Source organism: Euprymna scolopes, chromosome 17 (genome assembly GCF_053919585.1).
Source record: "Euprymna scolopes isolate OS-2025 chromosome 17, ASM5391958v1, whole genome shotgun sequence".
Taxonomy (NCBI): Eukaryota; Metazoa; Mollusca; class Cephalopoda; order Sepiida; family Sepiolidae; genus Euprymna; species Euprymna scolopes.
In genome coordinates this window covers 48,518,763-48,539,399 of record NC_136498.1, presented here as the reverse complement: position 1 = coordinate 48,539,399, position 20,637 = coordinate 48,518,763, and the positions used below count along the sequence as shown (strand labels likewise).

At 31.0% G+C, this 20,637-nt stretch overlaps 1 protein-coding gene and 1 pseudogene across 1 annotated transcript in view; both read right to left on the bottom strand.

The window, feature by feature from the left end:
- LOC145296745 (glycine dehydrogenase (decarboxylating), mitochondrial-like) overlaps window positions 1-20,637 on the bottom strand; it is a 167,808-nt gene that overhangs the window by 35,145 nt on the left and 112,026 nt on the right. Inside the window, exons 10-15 of the mRNA XM_080142778.1 lie at window positions 19,697-19,836; window positions 12,108-12,188; window positions 10,922-11,022; window positions 9,323-9,449; window positions 5,648-5,790; window positions 3,308-3,383 (exon numbers count right to left, since the gene is read on the bottom strand). Of these exons, the coding sequence (XP_079998904.1) occupies window positions 3,308-3,383; window positions 5,648-5,790; window positions 9,323-9,449; window positions 10,922-11,022; window positions 12,108-12,188; window positions 19,697-19,836 (668 nt within the window). The remainder of the gene's footprint in view (window positions 1-3,307; window positions 3,384-5,647; window positions 5,791-9,322; window positions 9,450-10,921; window positions 11,023-12,107; window positions 12,189-19,696; window positions 19,837-20,637) is intronic.
- On the bottom strand, window positions 7,630-7,762 carry LOC145297153 (U2 spliceosomal RNA; annotated as a pseudogene).

The window sequence follows — 20,637 nt, the reverse complement described above, 5'->3', positions numbered from 1 at the left end:
TTACAGTTGTGCAACTTAAGTTATTTTTAAAATCCAAGAGACACAACCTAGTAGAAAAAAAGAATATAGTTATTCCCCCTTCAAATTTCCAATTTTTATTAAAAAAAAAGAAAGAAAAAAAACTTTTTTTTTCTTTTTTTGTTTTTTAAACTAATAGCAATTATAGTTTGCTATGTGTATGTTGTTGAATTAGAATTCCTGCCCTAAAAAAAAAAAAAAAAGTGACAGAGGAACATTAGTTCCCAAGCCACGTAAATTTCCTCAGTTTAATTTGTGTTGGAGATTTGAACATTAATAGATTACATGCAGATTACACACATATCATATATAGAATTTTATTTTAGTCTTCCATCCTAAATATAGTTCTGAGTCAATATAACAGGATATTTCTTCCCTTAACTAAATCCATCATAAAGGAGTTCATACTATCACACAATGCTTACCTAATTGTACGAAATAAATTGGTACTCTTTCTACATTTCCCCTTTAAGTCTACCTCTGCCTCCAAAAATTATGATTGTAGATCAACGTTTTATCTTGGTCAATGAAATTCAACCAACCAATATATATCTTCTGAAGCCAGAAACATAGCGTTATTGAGTCTGTAATTGGAAACAATTTGGATGATAAGGGATTTATACCATTAAAAATAACCATTTATTTATTTTACTCATTTTAAAACAAGGCATATTGCCACTCGGAACGTAAGGGGCTACTAATTGGGATCATATCTAACAGGGAACTTAGTGGAGTTTAGCAAGCAGATGTCTATTCAAATTAAATTTAAACTTCTGCAGGTTAGTATAGCTAGAGAAGCAGGAAACAGGGAAAGAATTTTCAAGTCCAGTAGTCTGAAGACGGAAACTACTAGAATAGTAGGCTTTTTGGCATACCTTAGTTAAGGGGTGTGATTTTGCTACTTGATAGCTTAGTTGGGAGTATGTAATGGGGACACAAGTACTATAACTTCATTAAAGTACTTATAAAACAGGCACAGAGATGACATTGCTGCGATAGAACAGGGGTTGGAGCTTGACCAATAGTGCAGAACCTATTAGATTTGAAACTTTTTTTTGGATCTAGTCTAAGAGTGAAAGAAATAGTGGTAGATACTCAAGCCCCGATATGGCAACAGTACTCCATGTATGGATGAATTGCAGCTTTGTAAAGATATAAGATGTTCTCTGGTGTGAGTAATTTTCGAGCACTTCTTTGCAACAGTCTTCACAATATTTTTGTTCCAATTCATGGTACCTATAATTTTTAGGCAGAGGACTTTGAAAGATGGGCTCTCAGGTAGGATGTTATTTGTCATGGCAATCAGTGGTTAAAAAGGTTTTTGTAGCAGTTAAAGGGAGGAAACTTAATTTTAGTAGAATTAAATATTACCATCCACTTATGGCTCCATTCCACTACCAATTGAAGGTCATTTTCTATGGATTCTGTCATTGCTTCGTCTTCCATCATGTATATTATATAGTGTATTATCACTAGCAAATATACCCAGTTATGTCAGGGAGATCGTTTATGAATAAACTGGGACACACTTGCATTAATATCATGTTTTGAGAACAGCCTAATTTTTTTTTTCTTTTCTAGAAAAAATCTGATTACATTGAATAGTTGTCCAGAAATACCATAGGATTTAATTTTTGTGAGAAGCCCTTCATGCCAGACTGTCTCAAAGTTTTTGGGTATATCAAGGGCAACAGCTCTAGCTTCCTATGCTTATCCAATGCATAGTATATGCGTTCAAAGATAACTGTTAAAATATCTACAGTAGCACAGGTTTTGCTTAAATCCATACTGTTCGTCAGAAAGCATAGCATTTAAAAGATGGTGGACTAGTGCTTGATTGATTTAAGACGCAAAGATTTTAGCATTTCCGATGGCTTCCAAATCAGCCTTTTTGAAGCACCTTGTCATTTTGAGAAACAGATCCTCAGATTTTGATTGTGAACTTATGTTGATGTCAATCAATATAACAAAGTGATGGGCATTCCCAAGTGAACTATAGACATTTGTCACACAATCCCCAGGTACTGTGGTTAGGAATAGATCTAGAAGTGAGAGATGTGCCGATCTTCAAAATCTGGGAGATAGGTGAGGAAAATGACTGTCCGTGTCATGTAACTGAAGATGGTTGAATATAAACCCAGAAATATAAGTCATCCACAGACAGACTGTTTTGCTGTAACTTCAGAGCAGCTAGACTAGAACTCATCCAGAGTCAGAGATTGGACCTACTACGATCTAGTTCATAGTTCTACTCTCAAGCCACAGGATCAGCATGGTGTGTGTGTGTGTGTATATATATATATATATATATATATATATATACCTTCCAAAGGGCGAATGAACTCTTTTTCTGGGTCAAGGGCCAACTAGCACAGTGTATATTTGTGTGTGTGTATATGTGTATTGGGGTGGAGAGGGCTCCCGTAAGCTGTGGTGAAGGCAACCTTTCTAGGAGAAGCAAATCTCTGATTTAAAAAACCATAAAGCGGGAGACCAGTACCCGCATTAAGCTGGTCTGCAGTTTAATTTGTTGCTGGATATCTTGCTCTTGCTTGTTGCTGGATCTCAACATTTTGAACCGAGAGTGAGACTTAGCTGTCGTACAAAGCTAAGACTCTGTAACATCATCTTTGTATAGATACTCCCTCAGGCATTTGGGCTCATGGATTTTAAATGTCTGAGGAAGTGGCACTCGTCTGACAAGACGTTGCAATCATCATCATCATCATATAGTAAGAGGGAGAGTCAGAATTATCAAAAATGATAAATATATTGAAACAAGAGGGAAAGAGAGAGACAAAAACAAGGTATTATGCAAACAGGGAAAGACAGATGCAGAGAAAAAGAGGGAAAAGTGAAACTCCTATGTTCCAGCATTACATTTTTTAATGTTAAAATAGTTGGATATTCATGACTAAAACTCGGGGGATAATCCAGACAAGTTTAGTTGTACCAAATATGGTTGGATTGCAGAAAGCATTTTGAACTTTATTAACAAAATTTCATGAGTCATTCTGTACATTATTTAAAACTAACATCATAGTAAAACCGTTTGTCTACAATTGTAATTATTACTATAGTGTAAACTAGCCCATTACTTTTTAGATGATATTAACCAAGATTTTTGTTTTTGAGGTTTTTTGTCTACTCGTGTTCAATAAATCTTCAGAAAAGTGATTTTAGTAGAACAAATGCCTTGATTAACGCTACTTTTTTTTATTACATCAAACATTATATTTGATGAAATATTAACAAGCTTAAAAGTGGAGGCACAAAATTAAATACTTACATCTCGTTGTGTTTCTCCATGATCACGGAGGTATGCCATAATTGCACAGAGTCCAGCATACTCTCCTTGAGCTCCACTAGAAAAGAAAAATTAAAGAACCAGAATATCAAAAATAGTTCTCCATGTGCGGATAATACATATATATATATATATATTATATATATACACACACACTAAAAAAAATTGTATATACTAAAAAAGCTACTATCAATAAAATAAACTTTAATAATAATAGTAACATCCTGAAATGTTTGTAAAGTTATTAAAATAATTAACCATTGAAATAAATATACAAGTTATTAAAAAATAAAAAATTGTATAAATTGTTCAAAACCAGTTAGACTAGTTTTTCCGATGATGAATCCAGAAAGTATTCAGATTTATGAAACATAACGATTACATCAGCCAGTTCCTGTCAGAAGTGAAGACCATTATTAGGAAGTTGGAAAAGATCAAAAACAGAATTAATAGACAAAATAAACATTTATTTTATTTAATGAAATATGCTACATATATATATATATTATACCTTTTACTAAATTTGTAACTATAATTACTAAATTAATATTATTATTATTATTATTATTACCCATGATCATTGACTATACTGTTATTAGAATTATTTTGCATTTATTATTATTATTATTTTGTTATCTTTATCATCATCATGACATTTTGACAGCCTTAATAAACTATGGTTCTGCAACACTTAAAAAATTATAATCATCACTCCTACACTTTTGCTTTTAATAATGACATCGAATTTCTTTATAGAACGATCTGTTTCATTCTGTCTAGACAATTTCTGGTCACAGTAATATGAGCTTTCACATTTTTGTCCCCCCCCTCCCCGCTTAAAATCACTTTTTCTTTTTAAGCCAATGATGAAGGTTCTCATTTTGGATTTCTCTCTTCTTACTATTAGATCCCATTTGACTAGAGACAAACTTCTCTTTGGACTACTGCACTGCCCCGACAAAAACAATTGTTATTATTTCAGCTGTTTCGTAAACTTTCCAATCTGATTTTTGAAAACTTTTCAATCGGATTATATGCATCGTCACGCTGGATTTATCTTGGAACACGTTCTATCTAAAGAACTATTTTGCATTTTGGATCAACTCTAGAGGAGTTTCATTCAAGCTGAAATATTATGCGCGTTTTTTTTTTATATTAGTTTTTTACATATCCAATATTTTTTCATTTTTTTATTTGCCAATTTATAACTACAATAAATTGCGGTTTCACTTAATGCCTTAACTAGCAATATCTAGCATTACTAGAAATATAATTTGCTGATTTCTTTATGTCTTCTGATGAGAAGAATAATAAGAATAGCATTCTTTGAAACTCCGTGGAATAAGGAGTTTGTAAATTGTTTTTTGGAGTATTCAGTCGAACAATAAATTTTGATTGTAAAGTTCAACTTACAGTTTTAATTTTCTTTATATATATATATATTCTTTTTTCTGAGTTTTCTGGATATCTTTTTGATTCAATAGGAGGTCTTTTTTTATTTCAATCGACATGTTGTACAGAATGGTGGCCAAAAGTTGTTGTTCACCCATATTCTAATCAAGCGCTTTCTATCGGTGCGTCCGATTAGCATCATATTATATCATTATAACATATATATGCACATATACATGCACTACCACGAGTGTTAGTTGATTACAAAAGAAGTAAAAATAAACAAACTGCTTAATACTGTAATTTGAAATGTTTAAGTTAATTTTCGGACAACATCAGAATAAAAAGTCTTATACCGTAGGTGAGATTTGAACTCAAACTGTTTTTATGTATGATGACTAAACAATTGAGCCACTTTAACACTTAGGAAATGACACTATTAACTATGTAAACAAGAATAGACAGCTGCTGTTGTTTATAATAGATTTCTTGCCTTCTTCCCTTTCTCCAGCCACTTATAAAAAAAGGAGGGGGAGGGGAGTAACAACCAATGATTTACTAACAATGAAACTCACAAAATTGTGATATTAAATTTGTTTACAGTGTTATTGGTGACAGTGGGAGGACTTCCAAGTGTGAAAATCTCCTCCACCTTACTTTATTACTGATAAAAAAATAATGTATTGATCCGGGTTACATATTAAAATTGATTGAAAATGCAACTTTTACTCTTTTGATTCAGGGGAGATAAACTGAATCTGATTAAAAAGAGATAATGCCTGAATATTCTAATCCAACACTACGACAAAAGGTAGCTGAAGAAGGGCAGAGTATACAATGGCCAAAAACATTGGGAATACAACAATCAAGATGAGAACCACATTCTCAAATGCTCATCTCAAAAATATCAAATACTAAGAAATAGCTTGCCTGTTTGGTTGGAAGGATATTTTGTCATAACCTGTGATTTCACACAAATCCTTTTCCAGATCATTGAACATTTCTTCATAACCTGCAGCTTGTTCGATTGGTGCAAATGGATGCAAGTTAACAAATTCTTCCCAAGAGCAAGGCTGAAAGGACAAAGACATTTAATCAGAGTTCATACAGATTTTCAATGCCCGTTTTCAAGGATTTTCAAAACCTTCTCCAGAAAAAAATTCAAGTTTTAAAAACAAAATTTGATACATATATAATGACATAATAAACCAAAAAAAAAAACTAATATTTTGATTAATATTTAAAAAAATATTTTAATAGTATTTATTTTGATTTTGAATCTCACATTCGTAAAGTATATAGATAATATCGGGTAGTTTCGTGATAAAGGGGTGTAATTTTGGAAACAATATGATGCAAATTTTGGAAGAAATTATTTATTTTGATTTTATTTCTAATATAAAATTTAACTGTTTAAAGACCAAACAAGCGCAGAATTTTTTTTTTTTTTTTAATAAACAAACATTTTATGAAATGAAATTAGATATTCCGATCCATAACAAAATTTTCAAGGAACGCACGTTGGTTTTTTTTTCTTCTTTTTTTTATGTACCATGTTGTTGGAGGTAATGCCTAGCATGTCTTTCTCAGAATTTAGTAGAAGAATGCGGGTCTGGCATGTATTGTAAACAATAAAAGTCTACTATATTAGATATGAAATTTAAAGTTTAATGGTTTAAAGACCAAACAGTTATTTATAATACACGCCATTACCAGCACTCTTCTACCAAATGGGACATTACCCTTACCAAAACGTCTGAGAAAGACCTGCCAGCCATTATCTTCAACAACATTGTACGTAAAAGAAAAAAAAAGAAAAGAAAAATATTTCTTGAAGATTTTGTTATGGATTGAAATATCAAATTTGATTTTAATAAAATATGTTTGTTAATTAAAAAAAAATTCTGCACTTGTTTGGTCTATAAACCGTTAAACTTTAAATTTTATATCAATAGTGCTTCTAATACAGTTGACATTTGTCTTGCTTCTAACATTTAAAAATATTTTAATAGTATTTATTCAGAATTTATTTTTAATATTCTGACACAAAATTTTACTGAATATAAATGATTGTTAAGCCCTTTTCAAGACATTTTCCATATGTTCAAGACCTTTTCAAGGTAATAATGCAAGTAAGGCATTTTCAAGATAAAGCGCAAAATTACATATTAGGGAGAGCAAGTCTAATAGGATTAAATGTAGTAATTAACAAATGGGAGACCAAAATATATTGTTGCCCAGAAACACGATTTAGAAGCAGCTATGAACAGTGAGTGTTAGAGTTTAGCAGAGGGAGTGTTTTATTGTTTTCCTATAATCTTGAAAAATCAAGATCCTTTTATTTATACAGTAGAAGAAATTCAATTTTTTTCATTCGGATTCGTAGATTAGTTCATAGCTACTATTTTGTTTTTGTTTTATTCATATCATGGTGTAATCGCTTTTGTTGCAAATGGTGAATTCTTATTTCATTTAGCAAGGTGTATATAGCGACAGAAATATGATAAAGTGAATATCTTAAAGAATAAAAAAAACAACAAAATTTGGTTAACTGTTTTTTTTTTAAATTTTATTTCACCATAACAAGTATAATTTTATTGATCATATTTTCCAAGTAATGTGAAAATGCACTGAATGTTGCATACAATCATAGCTGAGGAGAGAAGAAATTATTCATACTAATTTTGTAAAAAAAAAAATCAATTTAACAATTTAAGTTTTTAATTCAATAAAGCAAAGTAATGTCTAATTATCTCCCTTGTTTACTAAAATCCTATTTTCTTTTTTATGCTTGTTCCAATCTCCCATCACCACCACCTGAATAAAAATTTTAAAAATATGTATGATGTACCTATTTACTATGCCTCCCCACGGGACAAAGTTAGACACCAGGGTAGTTTTTTAACGTGGAGAAAAGGTACAAAAATAAAAATTGTCTCAGTCGTGAAGGATTTCTCCTCCACCGAAAGAGAACAAGAAATGGAAGTGCAGCATCTGAAGAACAGATACTACACTTTGATCTTGACCAAAAGGCCAAGAAGAAATGAACTTATGCGTATGATGTAAGTATATGAGACAGAAAAAATTATTGTACACAAAAATTAAAAAAAAATAACCAACTAGTTTTATTTTTTTAAACAAAGAAATCAAATTTTATGCATAACTATGAGCAATGATCTCACAATGCCACAAAGGAGATAACGCCAAATAATTCAAGCTTTTGCAAGATTTTAGAAAGCCATGTTTAACATACAAAAGCATGTTCATGCTGAAGTGGAATGGGGGGGGGGCATTGGAAAAACTCAAGTTTGCTTAAAATTAATTTTACTTATAAAAATAAAACTACTTAATCACTTTCCATGATTTTTGGTGTACCTTATTTTCTTTTTAGCACAGGTTCATTCATTTTATAGATTTTTCCCCATGTCTTTATCACAATGAGTATAGAGACATGTTGAAAACAGCTTTTTTATGGTGGTCACCTGCATTCTGATTTTAAAGACTTAAGTTTGTAGAAAAGTGTTTTTATCCTCCCATATATGCCTAGCATTATGTTGTGGCATCTAGTATGCGTGTGGAGGTTTCACATATAATAAAACAGTTCATTAACATTCAGTCTATGTAGCACACTTGCAAAAAAAACATATAACTTCTCTGTTGTTTCTTTGTCTCTTTATTATTCAAGTCCATCTCTCTCCGAAGGAACCCAAACAATAGATTATACATTTGATATAACATTATTCTTGACATTCCATCCGAGCTGCAGGACGTAATTTTCTACATTATGCTAAAGTTCCGAAACGCGAAGACAATATCTTTAGTGTCAACTTGTTCAAGTTTTCCAAACTCTAAACTACCTCATTACGTGCATTACCAAGCTATATCATACATAAAAACAGTTTGAGTTCAAATCTCACCTACGGTACTTTTTATTACCAAGCTATTTTGTTACGTTATTTACTTCACATGATCAAGTGGACACAAATCGGATCATCTGCCTTCGTCAAGTATTTTGTTTATGTTCCAACATTCTTTTTCACTAATTTAACATTTTTGAGAACAATTTTAACATAATTTTATTTGTAAATATTTATTTCACTTTGATAACATTCTTTCTGACATTCTATCTAACAATTACAATCATAATAATCAACCATTATAATAAATCAATAACTCATCATAATAATCGACTACTTTACTTTACAGTGTTTTTGACATCATAACACTAGTATATTCAAATGGCTACTCATTTGATTCTGACCAGGCTCAATGTTGCTCAACTTTGGTTATCTAGTAAGAACTGGTGTGTCAATGTTAGAATGCTGTATATGCACATAAAAAAAGAGCTAATTATTGAAATAAGGTAGTGACTTACTATGAATTGAAAGATGATAATGAAGTAAAACAAAATTCTGACATAAAACATTGTATTAATACGTGTATGCACTTATAACTAGAAGGCTGAATTCATAACGTTCCCATGAAGAAAAAAAAATGAATAGAAAATTGGATATTTTAAGGAAGTAAGTAATATTCTAATTATCATCCATTTGTATTGATTATCTCCCTTATAAACAAAACAAAGTCCTCTGGCATTAAACTTACCATAAGTTCTGTGGAACTGTTCAGTTTCATTGTGCAGGATCCAAGAGGAATCATCGAATGGACAAGAGACAAGTCTTTATTTTCAATTTGTTTCATATATCGCACTATGTTTGTTTCCGATCGGTATCTATGAGGAAAGTAAAACAATTATTGAATGACTAATGTAGACGGCAAGTCAACAAGTAATTAAGAGTAAAATATTGTAGCCTTATGGTAATGAGAATGGAGTAGATTTCCTAAATATGTAGTTTGCACAAGTAAGGTTAAGGAATGTTAGAATATACAGTTTGGAAACAAATAAATATTTGACAAGAAATGAATTTACAAAGGAGAAAAATAACAGTCGATGACAATAAACATTGGTCTTATTTCAAACGTCAAAGGTGGTGCAATTGTAGTTACAGAAGAAGTCAAATTTTTAAGAACAATAAAAGCAGCTTATATAATAAAGACAGGAATCGAATGGGTTAGTTAGTCAAGGTCTGGGTATGAGCAACAGACATTCAAAATGTAGTTCACAAGATAATCAGAGAGTTGATTCTGGAAACAGAAGCAAACAGTTATCAAATGTTGCCCCAGGAAGAGACGAACCGGCAGTGCGACTCCATTAGACATTCATCCGAAAATAAACTATGAGAATTTCTATGTGTTTTCCTTATGCATGTTATTCAAGTTTGGAGATATTTATTCCAGCGCCCACAAGACGAGTGAACTAAAGGCCAGAAGATGTGACAAAGAAACATGACTGAAGGTATACATGTTTATGTGTCTCTTTGTCGATAAGGGTCATTTTGTTGGACTAAGGTTAGTAGTTCACTAACAAAACTGCCAAATGTTTATTGAACTGTTTATTCATATGTCAAACACATATGCACGCACACACACATGCATATATAATATGAACATATCATTTATCGAACTGTTTATTGATATGTTAAACACATAGTGGTGGCGGCTTCCTTCAGTCTTGACAGACTATGGATATATGTACGTACACACATAATTACATATATATATATGCATATATGTACACATATACACATACATAAACATATACATAAACATACATAAATACAAAATATACACACACACACAAATACATACATACATACATAAACACAAAGGCTTCCTTCAGTCTTGACAGACTATGGATACCCACTGTAAGGGTGCCTGTGCATGAAATTTTTGTGGCAAGAGTTGCGCAATCTCCAGCCACACCTCTCCTGAGTTGACATTGTTGAATACCAGTGGCAAGTTGAGGTTCAGGACGACTGGAAACAATGGCGAGATAAGCGGAGAGCACATACAGTGCCTAGAATTCCCAAATGGTCACATCTGGTACTAGCCAGGCTCAACGTTGCTTAACTTCGGTGATCTGACGAGAATCGGTGTGTCAACATGATTATGCCGTATATTGTGTATTAAAAACACACACACACGCACACACATCCATATATAATATGAACATGTCATTATTTGGTGCCATCATACATACGTTATAACACATACATTGATACAAATACCACAGTCTGTAACACAAGTAGCAAAAATAAATGTAGATTGAATAAAGAATATTTGAAAATACAAAAAGGTACATACTTGTTAAATATTGCATGAGTCAGGTATTCGGAAGTTCGGTTCAAAGACGATTTCTGGATACTTTCTGCAGGCTCACTGCCGATTATTTCGGCTAGGTTTTCCTAGATAGAAAATTAAAAAAAAATAGAAATTCTTTTTCCAATTTAAAAACAAAATTACAGACACATACATATTTGAAATATATAAATAACTAGCATTTCAGTTTTTTAAACTTTGACCCCCTATTGTGACCCCTTAAAATTTATTGTTTCGGGATCAAATCACTTTATTAAGTTAGATCCATGTTCAAGGAACCTATATCTAAAATTTCAGGTGTTTAGACTCAAAATTGACGGAGGAGTTTGGTAAAGTTCTTAAAGGTCAAATCGTTGAAATTTGACCCCTTAACAGCCAAATTTCTGGCTGAAAACGGATTACAAAGATTTTCCCAAATCTCAGTACCTTGTATATCAAATTTCGAGCCTGTAGACTTAAAATTGACAGAGTTATTGCCTAGGGAAATGTACACACACACACGTTCACTTTTATAGATATATAGATTTAATAATCATTAAAAGTAATAAGAAATTAGACAGATTTGTTTTATAAAATTTAATTTAATTCAAATTATATCAACAAGCTTTTATATTTTTTTTTTGTTTGCATTTTGTTTTTTTTTTTAATTTTTCTTTTTCTTTTACATTTGCACCCCAAACAAGGGGCACAGTACCATTTGATGTAGGGGGCTACTATCAGGGACAAAAGTTGCAGGGATATTATGTAGGGAGTTGAGCAGCAAGATGTCTGTTCACATTAAACATGAACTTCTGCATGTCAGTACAGTCGAGAAAGCAGGAACCCGGAAGGGGGTTTCAGAGTCTTGCAGATCTGAGGAAGAAACTATTAAAGTAGAAGACTTTCTTACATCTACAGATCTACTGCGTAAGGATGGGATTTTGCACTTGTGAAGGGGGTGATCTGGAGATTTTAGTCTTACTGGAAGTTTAAATGAATAAATATTTATTTTGTTATTACTACAAGTAGTGGAAGATATTTCTTAAACTAAAATCAAATAAAAAAAGAATGTAAGTAATCGGTTTTGGCATCAGAAAATAGGCTCTAATTTTTCCGATTTCCAATTCCGATTAATTGTCCCAATACTAATATTTAATATTGCGATACATTATTATCTTTCTGGATAACTCACCGCAGTCTTAGAGCAGCCAATGATTTTCAGAATGTCATTTAGATCTTTTTGTTGGAGAGTTTCATCAACAGATATACCAACCTGAAATAAAAAATCGAAAAAAATTTACAAATAAAATTATATATATTGATTTATTGGTATGGGCGAAAACAGCCCAAAAAAGAAATAAATAAAACAGAGGCTTATGCTTCTTAAAAGAGATTTATATATTGTTTTTTGTTTACATTGAAATTTTGATTGTCTTTGAAAGATAAAAGACAAAAGTTAATCTCTGAAAGGAGAAAAATGTTTCTTCATACGTTAAAAAGAACTTTTTTTTTAAATATGTAAAAAAAAAAAAAACTTAAATTTCATGTCCAAATAAATCAAATTTAAGAATCTCTGGAAAGATAATTATCAATTTTCTAAAACTAATTCAATGTTGATTCGGAAATTAAACCCTTAAGGTTCCAAATTAAATAAAATGTTTCTATATTTAAATTGGTATAAATTTTTATTTAGTACTGCTCTTAAATTATTGATGATGTCTGTTTAGGAAATTATTGTATCATCACGCACAATTGTAGATTGGATGAACTTCATTTGGTAGGTTGCATGAAGATGGTACTGCCAAGGAAGTGGAGATAGATGAGTCTTATTTCTTCAAGAGGAAATATAATAGAGGAAGAATTAGAGACAGTGTTTGGGTGTTCGGAGCAGTGGAGAGAGGACAACATAGATGCAACATAACGGCAATAGAAAGAAGGGACTGAAACATTATTCCCAATAATTCGTTCCTGGATAGCGCTGGGAACAAGAATAATCTCCGATGGCTGGGCAGCATACAACAGATTAGAACATTATGAAAATGGAAGGACAAATGGAATTTATCAGCATGCCACAGTTGTCCACGAGGACAACTTTGTCAATCCTGATGTCACTGTACATACCCAAACTATCAAAGGTTAGTTTTCTTTTAAAAAATTTACAAATAACAATAAAATTTATGTTTCAGTATTAAATTTACAGGTACATTTTTTCAGGGTTTCGGCCTCATGCAAAGAGACATATAAGGAAATTGTTGGGTGCAACAGCAGGAATGTTCCATCTCCACCTGATGGAATTTTGTGGCGGAAACGAGAAACTGGTCAAATATTCCCAAGAATATTAAGTTGTATCAGGGAGCAATATACGTGTTTAAATTATTCATGTAAAAAAAAGTTTCATCCCTATATATATAAAATGAACTCATTTTTCCCCTATGATTTTGACCTTAATAGGATTAAAAATCAAGACATTTCATGCAAATGTAATATGCACAAACTGCAGCACAATATCTGAGGTGTGTTACAGGCATATTACCTCTCCACTTCCTCAATAATCATAGATTCCTATATTTTTTCTGTTGAGAGTTCATTGCCACAATCGGTTAAAATCAATGGAGGTAGTAAAATCTTTTCTCTCTAATTTTGTAGTTGCTTAAAACAACTGGAATGGAATTTTAACGTTCCTTTTCGTTCTATGCTTTCTACTGGGTGAAACACACCATGGACTTAACCAAATCGAAGGATTATTTATGCCATATTTTCGCTTTATTTCGTTTTTTAGTTGCTTAAAAAATACTGGAATGAAATTTTAACGTTCCTTTTCGTTAAACAGGGTTATTATTTCACTTATTCTTTACTTTACCACCACCACCCTAACACCCGGGCAATGATGGGTATGCCTGCTAATATAAAATAAATCGCAATTTTGCTTAATAAAAATTACAATTCCTCTATAACTATCGTCAAATTTTCATTTTTGTAATATTAAAAACTAAATGCTGGTGTTATTAATATAATTAGCTTTGTTACAGTAAAAAAAAAAAAAAAAAAAGTTTCATCCTTGTTTTATTAAAGAATTTGTTTGTTAAAAATCACAATTTCCTCTTCCAACTATTGTTGCATTTTCCTTTATTTTTGCAAAAAAGAAAATCTTACCATACATTTATTTGTTAATTTAAAAAAGTAATACCCCACCCACCTCCCACAAAAAAAAACATAGTTGTAAAAATTCCATTTCTTTTATGTTTTCATTCTATGGGTTTAAGCTTAAAGACTAAATATTTTTATAAAACCTCACCATAATATTTACTTTTTAATAAAAATGTAGGTGGAAGAAAAAAAAAGAAACGGTTGCCGCAACTTTCTTTTTCAAATGTTTTCATCTGATGAAAATATCATTGGTTTTAGCATCGTAAATTGGGATATGAAAACAGAAACGATTCTCTTAATAGCCGCATGAAGACTATATTTTATATTATTTAATGTTATCAAATTTATTACATAAAAAAAAACAAAAAAAAAAACGCTGCAGTTTTTTTTTTTGTTTTATGTTTTGACTTAATAAAAATATCATTGTTTTCTCATCCTAAATTATGAGATGAAAAATAATTCCTCTACAATTATTGTTGCATTTCCATTTTTTGTAATGTAGTCGAAAAAAAAAAAAAAAGAAAAAAAAGTGACATGAAAACAAAAACAATTCTCTTAATAGTCGTGTAAAGACTACATTTTGTATTATTAATTTTATCAACTTTGTTACGTTAAAAGAAAAATATTGTCACAGCTTTCTTTTTTTTTATGCTTTGATTTAATAAAAATATCGTTATTAGTAGCGTCGTAAATTATGAGATGAAAAAATAATGTATCTCTTAGTAAAATGAAGTTGTCTCCCTCTGCACAGTGACCTTCTGTAAAACCAAAGATGGTTAAAAAAAAAATCATATGGCAAAAATTAGGAATAATATTCACCATCCATCGTCTAAAATGTTTTTGAAAAGAAATCTTACATTTATTTCCATTTTCTTTTGTATATCGATCTTTTTTTTTTCTTAAACTTTCTAGTTTGAGACATTTTTATTTTTTTTAACTTTAGATCAAGACATTATTTTATGATAAAAATGTGTGAACACAGGCAAAGATAATTTTTGTTTTTTGCCATTTTTAATGGAGTATGTACACTCATGTATTGAGAAATTGCCAAACGGATTGTGCTATTTGATTGTTACTGATTTTTATTGTATATGCCATAGCATTTTTGTGAAAGATTCTGCCCGACTATGGTTTGTTACAGCTAAGTTGGCATTACATTTTTTTTTTATTTTATCATAGTTGAACATATATATAACAACAGATTATGTTTGATATATTATTTTCCATCTGTTACAATTAACTTTGATATACTATTTTTCTTAATATATGTACTTAATTATCATGTCACAGTACTGAACATATCCAAAAATTATGAAAAACGATCAAAGTATGGAAATACTTTTCAAAAAACACCCGTCTAGCTGAATCCACTGTGAAAAATTTCCCCCACTCTATATCTGTGCCTAAATCAAAACGCGGATTTCATGAACAAAGCTTCTTTCTTAGAACTGCACGCCTGTAGAACTCTGTTCCGTCTGCCTGCTTCCCTCCGGACTACAACTTGGATGTCTTCAAGTCTAATGTTAACAAATTCCTAATGAACCGCCCCCCTAATTAAACACTTCATAAAATCTCCTCACTAACGTGATGTACTTGCAATAACCCTTATCTCTGAGTGGCTTCCGGGCCTTGATAAGTGGTGATCACTGTGTAAAAAAAAAAAAAAAAAAGACAATTAGTAAAATTAGTTTGGCAAAAAAAAAAAAAAAAATGAATATCTTAGGCCAATTTAACAAAACTCAATTTTTGCTAAACTGCCTTTGAAAACTTTTCATTAATAATTAATATTCTACTTTATCGTTTTTCGTCATTTTTGGATATGTTCATTACTGTGACATTACAATCAAATAGAGGCCATTAGTTTACCTTAAAATTCAATATTTCGATCTTCTGAATTTTGTTAATATAATTCTGCCTGCTTCCCACCTGACTACAACTTGGATGTCTTCAAGTCCAACGTTAACAAATTCCTAATGAACCGCCCTCTTAAGTAAACACTTCATTAAATCTCCACACTAACGTACTGTACTTGCAATAACCCTTATCCCTGAGTGGCTTCCAGGCCTTGATAAGTGATGACCACCGTGTAAAAAAAATAAAAAAATCAATGCATCTTATTTTAGATACATCCAAATATCTTTAAATTACTGTTAATTATAAATTACACATAAGTTTCAAATAGGATTTTTTTATGTATTAAAAAGTGATACAACAATTCCAATATTTTCCCCAAATTCTATTCTAAATTATAGATTCCGATTCTTTTAAAATTAGTATAAATGCCCATGTAATATGTGCATGTATTTTCACAAATATAAAAATACATTAGTGTGGAAGTGGTCAATAAATCAATATTTATCATTAGTACCAAGAAATGGAAAATTAAGTTTTTTTTTTTTTTTTTTTTTTTTACAAAGGCATCACCACATTATCAAGGCCCAGAGGCCACTCAAGAATAAGGGTTAAAGAGTGTACAGTAGAAGTTGGTCAATATAGTAATCATTAGTAATGAAAATTTGGTAAATTTAATAACTTATATGGAACGGCTCATCAAGAACTTATTTACCTTAGACTTGAACACAACCATATTGTAGTCAGCCGGAAAGCAGGAAAACGGAAGACAATTCCACAGGCGTGCAGTTCTAAGAAAGAAGCTTTGTTCATGGAATCTATGTTTAGGTTTAGGGACAGATAAAGAGTGGGGGAAATTATTGATAGTGTTTACAGCTAGACGAGTGTTTCTTGTGAAAGTTTGGCGAGGGGGGACCATAGATTGAAGCTCAGTTGAACACTTTCCATGAAAATAACGATACATCAGAGACAAACTCGCAACATCTCTTCTGTGAGATAGAGGTTGTAAGGAGGAGAAAAGGACATCTCCTACGAGGCTACGAAGTCTATTTTGAACTCTATCAAGGCAGGACAAGTCCTTTCTAGCAGCTCCTGCCCAGATGTGGCAACAGTATTCCATCCTTGGACGTACCTGGCTCTTATATAGATAGAGAATAGCATCAGCAGTGAGATATCTACTGGATCGATAGAAAGATCCCACCATTTTTCCAGCGGCCTTGGCAACAGATTTGATATACGTGTTCCATTTAAGATCAGGAGTAATGGTCAAGCCCAGAAGCTTGTCAAAACTTGAGGCCTCCTGAAGACGAGAAGTTTTAAACAAATCAAACAAGAGTTGTTTTTGGCATCAGAAAAAAAAAAAAAAAAAAAAAAAAGGCACAATTTTTTTTTTCAATTCCGATTCTGATGCACCAAAAGTTCTGATTTTTCTGATTCCTGATTAAATGTTGCAACACCAGCTTCCAAATGTCTATAAGAGAATGCCCATCTATCCAACAGTTTTTAAATTGATTTTCATGTGCAAAATTAATAGAAAATGTATCTTCAGAATAGAATGTTTATTGCTTATCTCTACATTTTTATTCCAATTCTAACTTAAATATATCAAAGAACTTGAAATTTTCTGTGATTTTGGTATGCATCGGGGACAAAAAAAAATGTGTATAGATAATAAAATGGTTTTATGTTATTTTTCAGATATTTTATTAAATAGGGAACATTTTAATGTCACAATGTACGAGATTCATGCCAAAAGTAACGCCTCTATTTTTTATGCCACCAGAGTTGATCAGAGGGGATTGCAAATCACATTGTTATGACGACTGAACCTATGCATTCATGACCTGAAAGTTTTATCTGTTGCAGATAGTGACGGCGTGAGACTAAGAAAGCAATCACTTGCATCAGAGCAGAGATGGGTCATTGAATTCTTGGCAAAATGCATTGAGAATAACAGTGACCATGTAGAAAAAAAAATATGGAGCACAAAAGGTTGCTGATTTTAATGATACCACTCCTGTCTTCATAGTTCTTCAACATTTTGAGTTAAAAAAAAAATAGGTGGCCTTACTTTTGGAATAAGACTCATATTACATAGTAATAAAAATAATGTTTTAATTCTGCTTTAATCAAAAACAAGGAATGGCTGCACGAAGAGTACAAAAACATTAATCAGGGAAACTATCGCTACTGAAAGAACGTAAAATCTGGTACTGAATTATAAAAAAAAAAATTAATCACAAAATTTCTTGAATAAATAAAGTTTCTTATACAGAATATCTCAATAAAAAAAAAAAACAATTAAAAAACATTAAAGTATATATAAAAAATATTTCTCTCATAGGATTTTTTATAGATAATTTGGCGCAACTTTGCTAGACTATGTCATTCAACCCAATCATGTATTTTCGAACAAAGGCATTTTCAGGGAAAATTATTACATACTTGTGAGTAATGTCAAAATTAGAATAAATTCCAATATTTGCAAAACATCATCCAGTAGATGTGCTAAAGCTAATTTTTGGAAAAAAAAAAGCATGTAGTATTATTGAGAATAAGCAAGATGCCTGTCTTGAAACCACCCGACTTCAAGCATTTAAAAGAGTTAATTTACAGTGAAAAATTCTGTTTTCACTTATTTTTCTACTGGACTATTTTTCATATTTTTAAAATTTATACTAATTTCGGCATGACACGTAAATACATAATAATGTTTTCCTCTGGAATGCATTTTTTCGAAGACACACTATATTAAAGTTGCACTAATAATTTCCATGAAAACAAACTTTTTCATTTTTAACGCTTTATTAAAGTTTTGTTTAAGTTTAACTTTGTTTTATTTTTCACAGGGCAGTACTTCCAGCCCATACAACTCCATTTTGTGAATGTTTGTTCTTATAGTATATTAACACATTTCAAACATGTTCTTTTCTGCAATTCTGAATTTTTAGATGAGATGTGAATGCTTGTGTTATGTTGATTAATCGGACTATTATTCTCATCTTGCGTATTATTAGAACAATGTTTCGGTCGCTGCAACCTGCAACCTTCTTCGGGTGTTGAAAACACGCTTCTTTTTCTCTACTACAGAAACGTTGTGCTAATAACACTCAAGATGAGAATAATAGTTTGATTAATCAACATAACAAGCATTCACATCTCATTTAAAAAAAAAATTTATTCAAATGAAAAAAATTCATTAAAATAAAATATTTTTAAAAAATTTCATTAAAAAAAATAAATAATGTAAATCATTTTTACCGCCTATACACATTTATTTTAGAAATCACATTTTGTGATTTGACACAAATCTTTATGATTATCATAACTTCTTGAATCAGAGTTCGTCATTAGATTATAATCCTTTTGAAAGAAATAAAAGCACTAAAATTTATATTTAGAAAACAACTTTAAAAGAATTTGAACGAACCGGGAAAATCTTTAAAAACGTTTCTTTGGAATAATTTTAAGATATAAAAAAAAATTAAATTAAGATATTTAAACTTATAAAATAACTTAATGTTCACTTTTTTAGAGCAGTGTTCAATACATTTAATAAATTGAATGTAAAATAATGTTTCACTTTAAAAAAAAAGTCTTTATCAAAAATAAAATAAGAGGCCGATTATAAAACTGAACCTCGTTTCTAAAAATTTAATAAGTCATTTATTTTTAATTTTTGTTTCATCTACAGTTGTGCTTTATCAATAACCAAAATTTTGTTCATAGAAAATTGGATAGCAAAACCGTGAGAAGTCATGTCAGCCAGGTCATTTTACTCACACATCCATCTTCAAAGTAGCGGAGGTTTATCTTCATCTCTTCGGCTCTCTGTCGGATCTCAGATAGATTTTTATTTGGAATGAACTTTACTGTATCAAATATTAGATCATTGCACGGTGTATGTCCTGCCTGGCGAACACCTGGAATAATAGACATTTATATATTTATATTATAAGAGGGAAAGGTAGTTTGCTTGAAGCATTGCAGATAAATAAACGTGGAAGAGTATAAGAAGGTTATAGCAATGCAAGGAACCGGGTGTTAAAATGATGTGATGTATCTGTGATTGAACTGGAAAATAGATATATGAAAATATCAAAAAAACAAGCTCTTCAAGACCCTCTTTTGTTCCTCTATATGTCACATCATTTTAACAGCCAGTTCCCTGCATTGCTAGAGCCTTCTTCTAATGCCCTTTTACATTTATATAATATATTATACACACATAGACACACAGACTAGCTGAAACTTTATAAAGTACTATCATACCACCCAGCATTACTTGTTCATAAAATATGCTTAAATATGACATTTTTATTTATATAGATTTGGTATTATTATGCAGCCAATTATCTATTGATATTGGTATTTATAATCATCTATTGATATTTATATTATTATGGAGCCAATCATCTATTGCACCAAATATATAATAATATAATTATAATATATATAATAATCTCTATTATATAAATCTCACCTGTCTGTTAATGTGTGAATGTATGTATGTTTGTACATCTCACTAAAACTTTTGACACACACGATCAACAGACAAAATTGGCTGACAAACATTTAAAAATTAGCCAAAAACATTAATTCTTTCACTGTCAACTGAGTCATTTTTTTACAAGGAGGGTCACTTTTTTCGTCAACATTTTTGCAGCCATCATATGCCTTGCAATGACTAAGCTTATTTTGAATGCCCTACATGTCATAAGCCA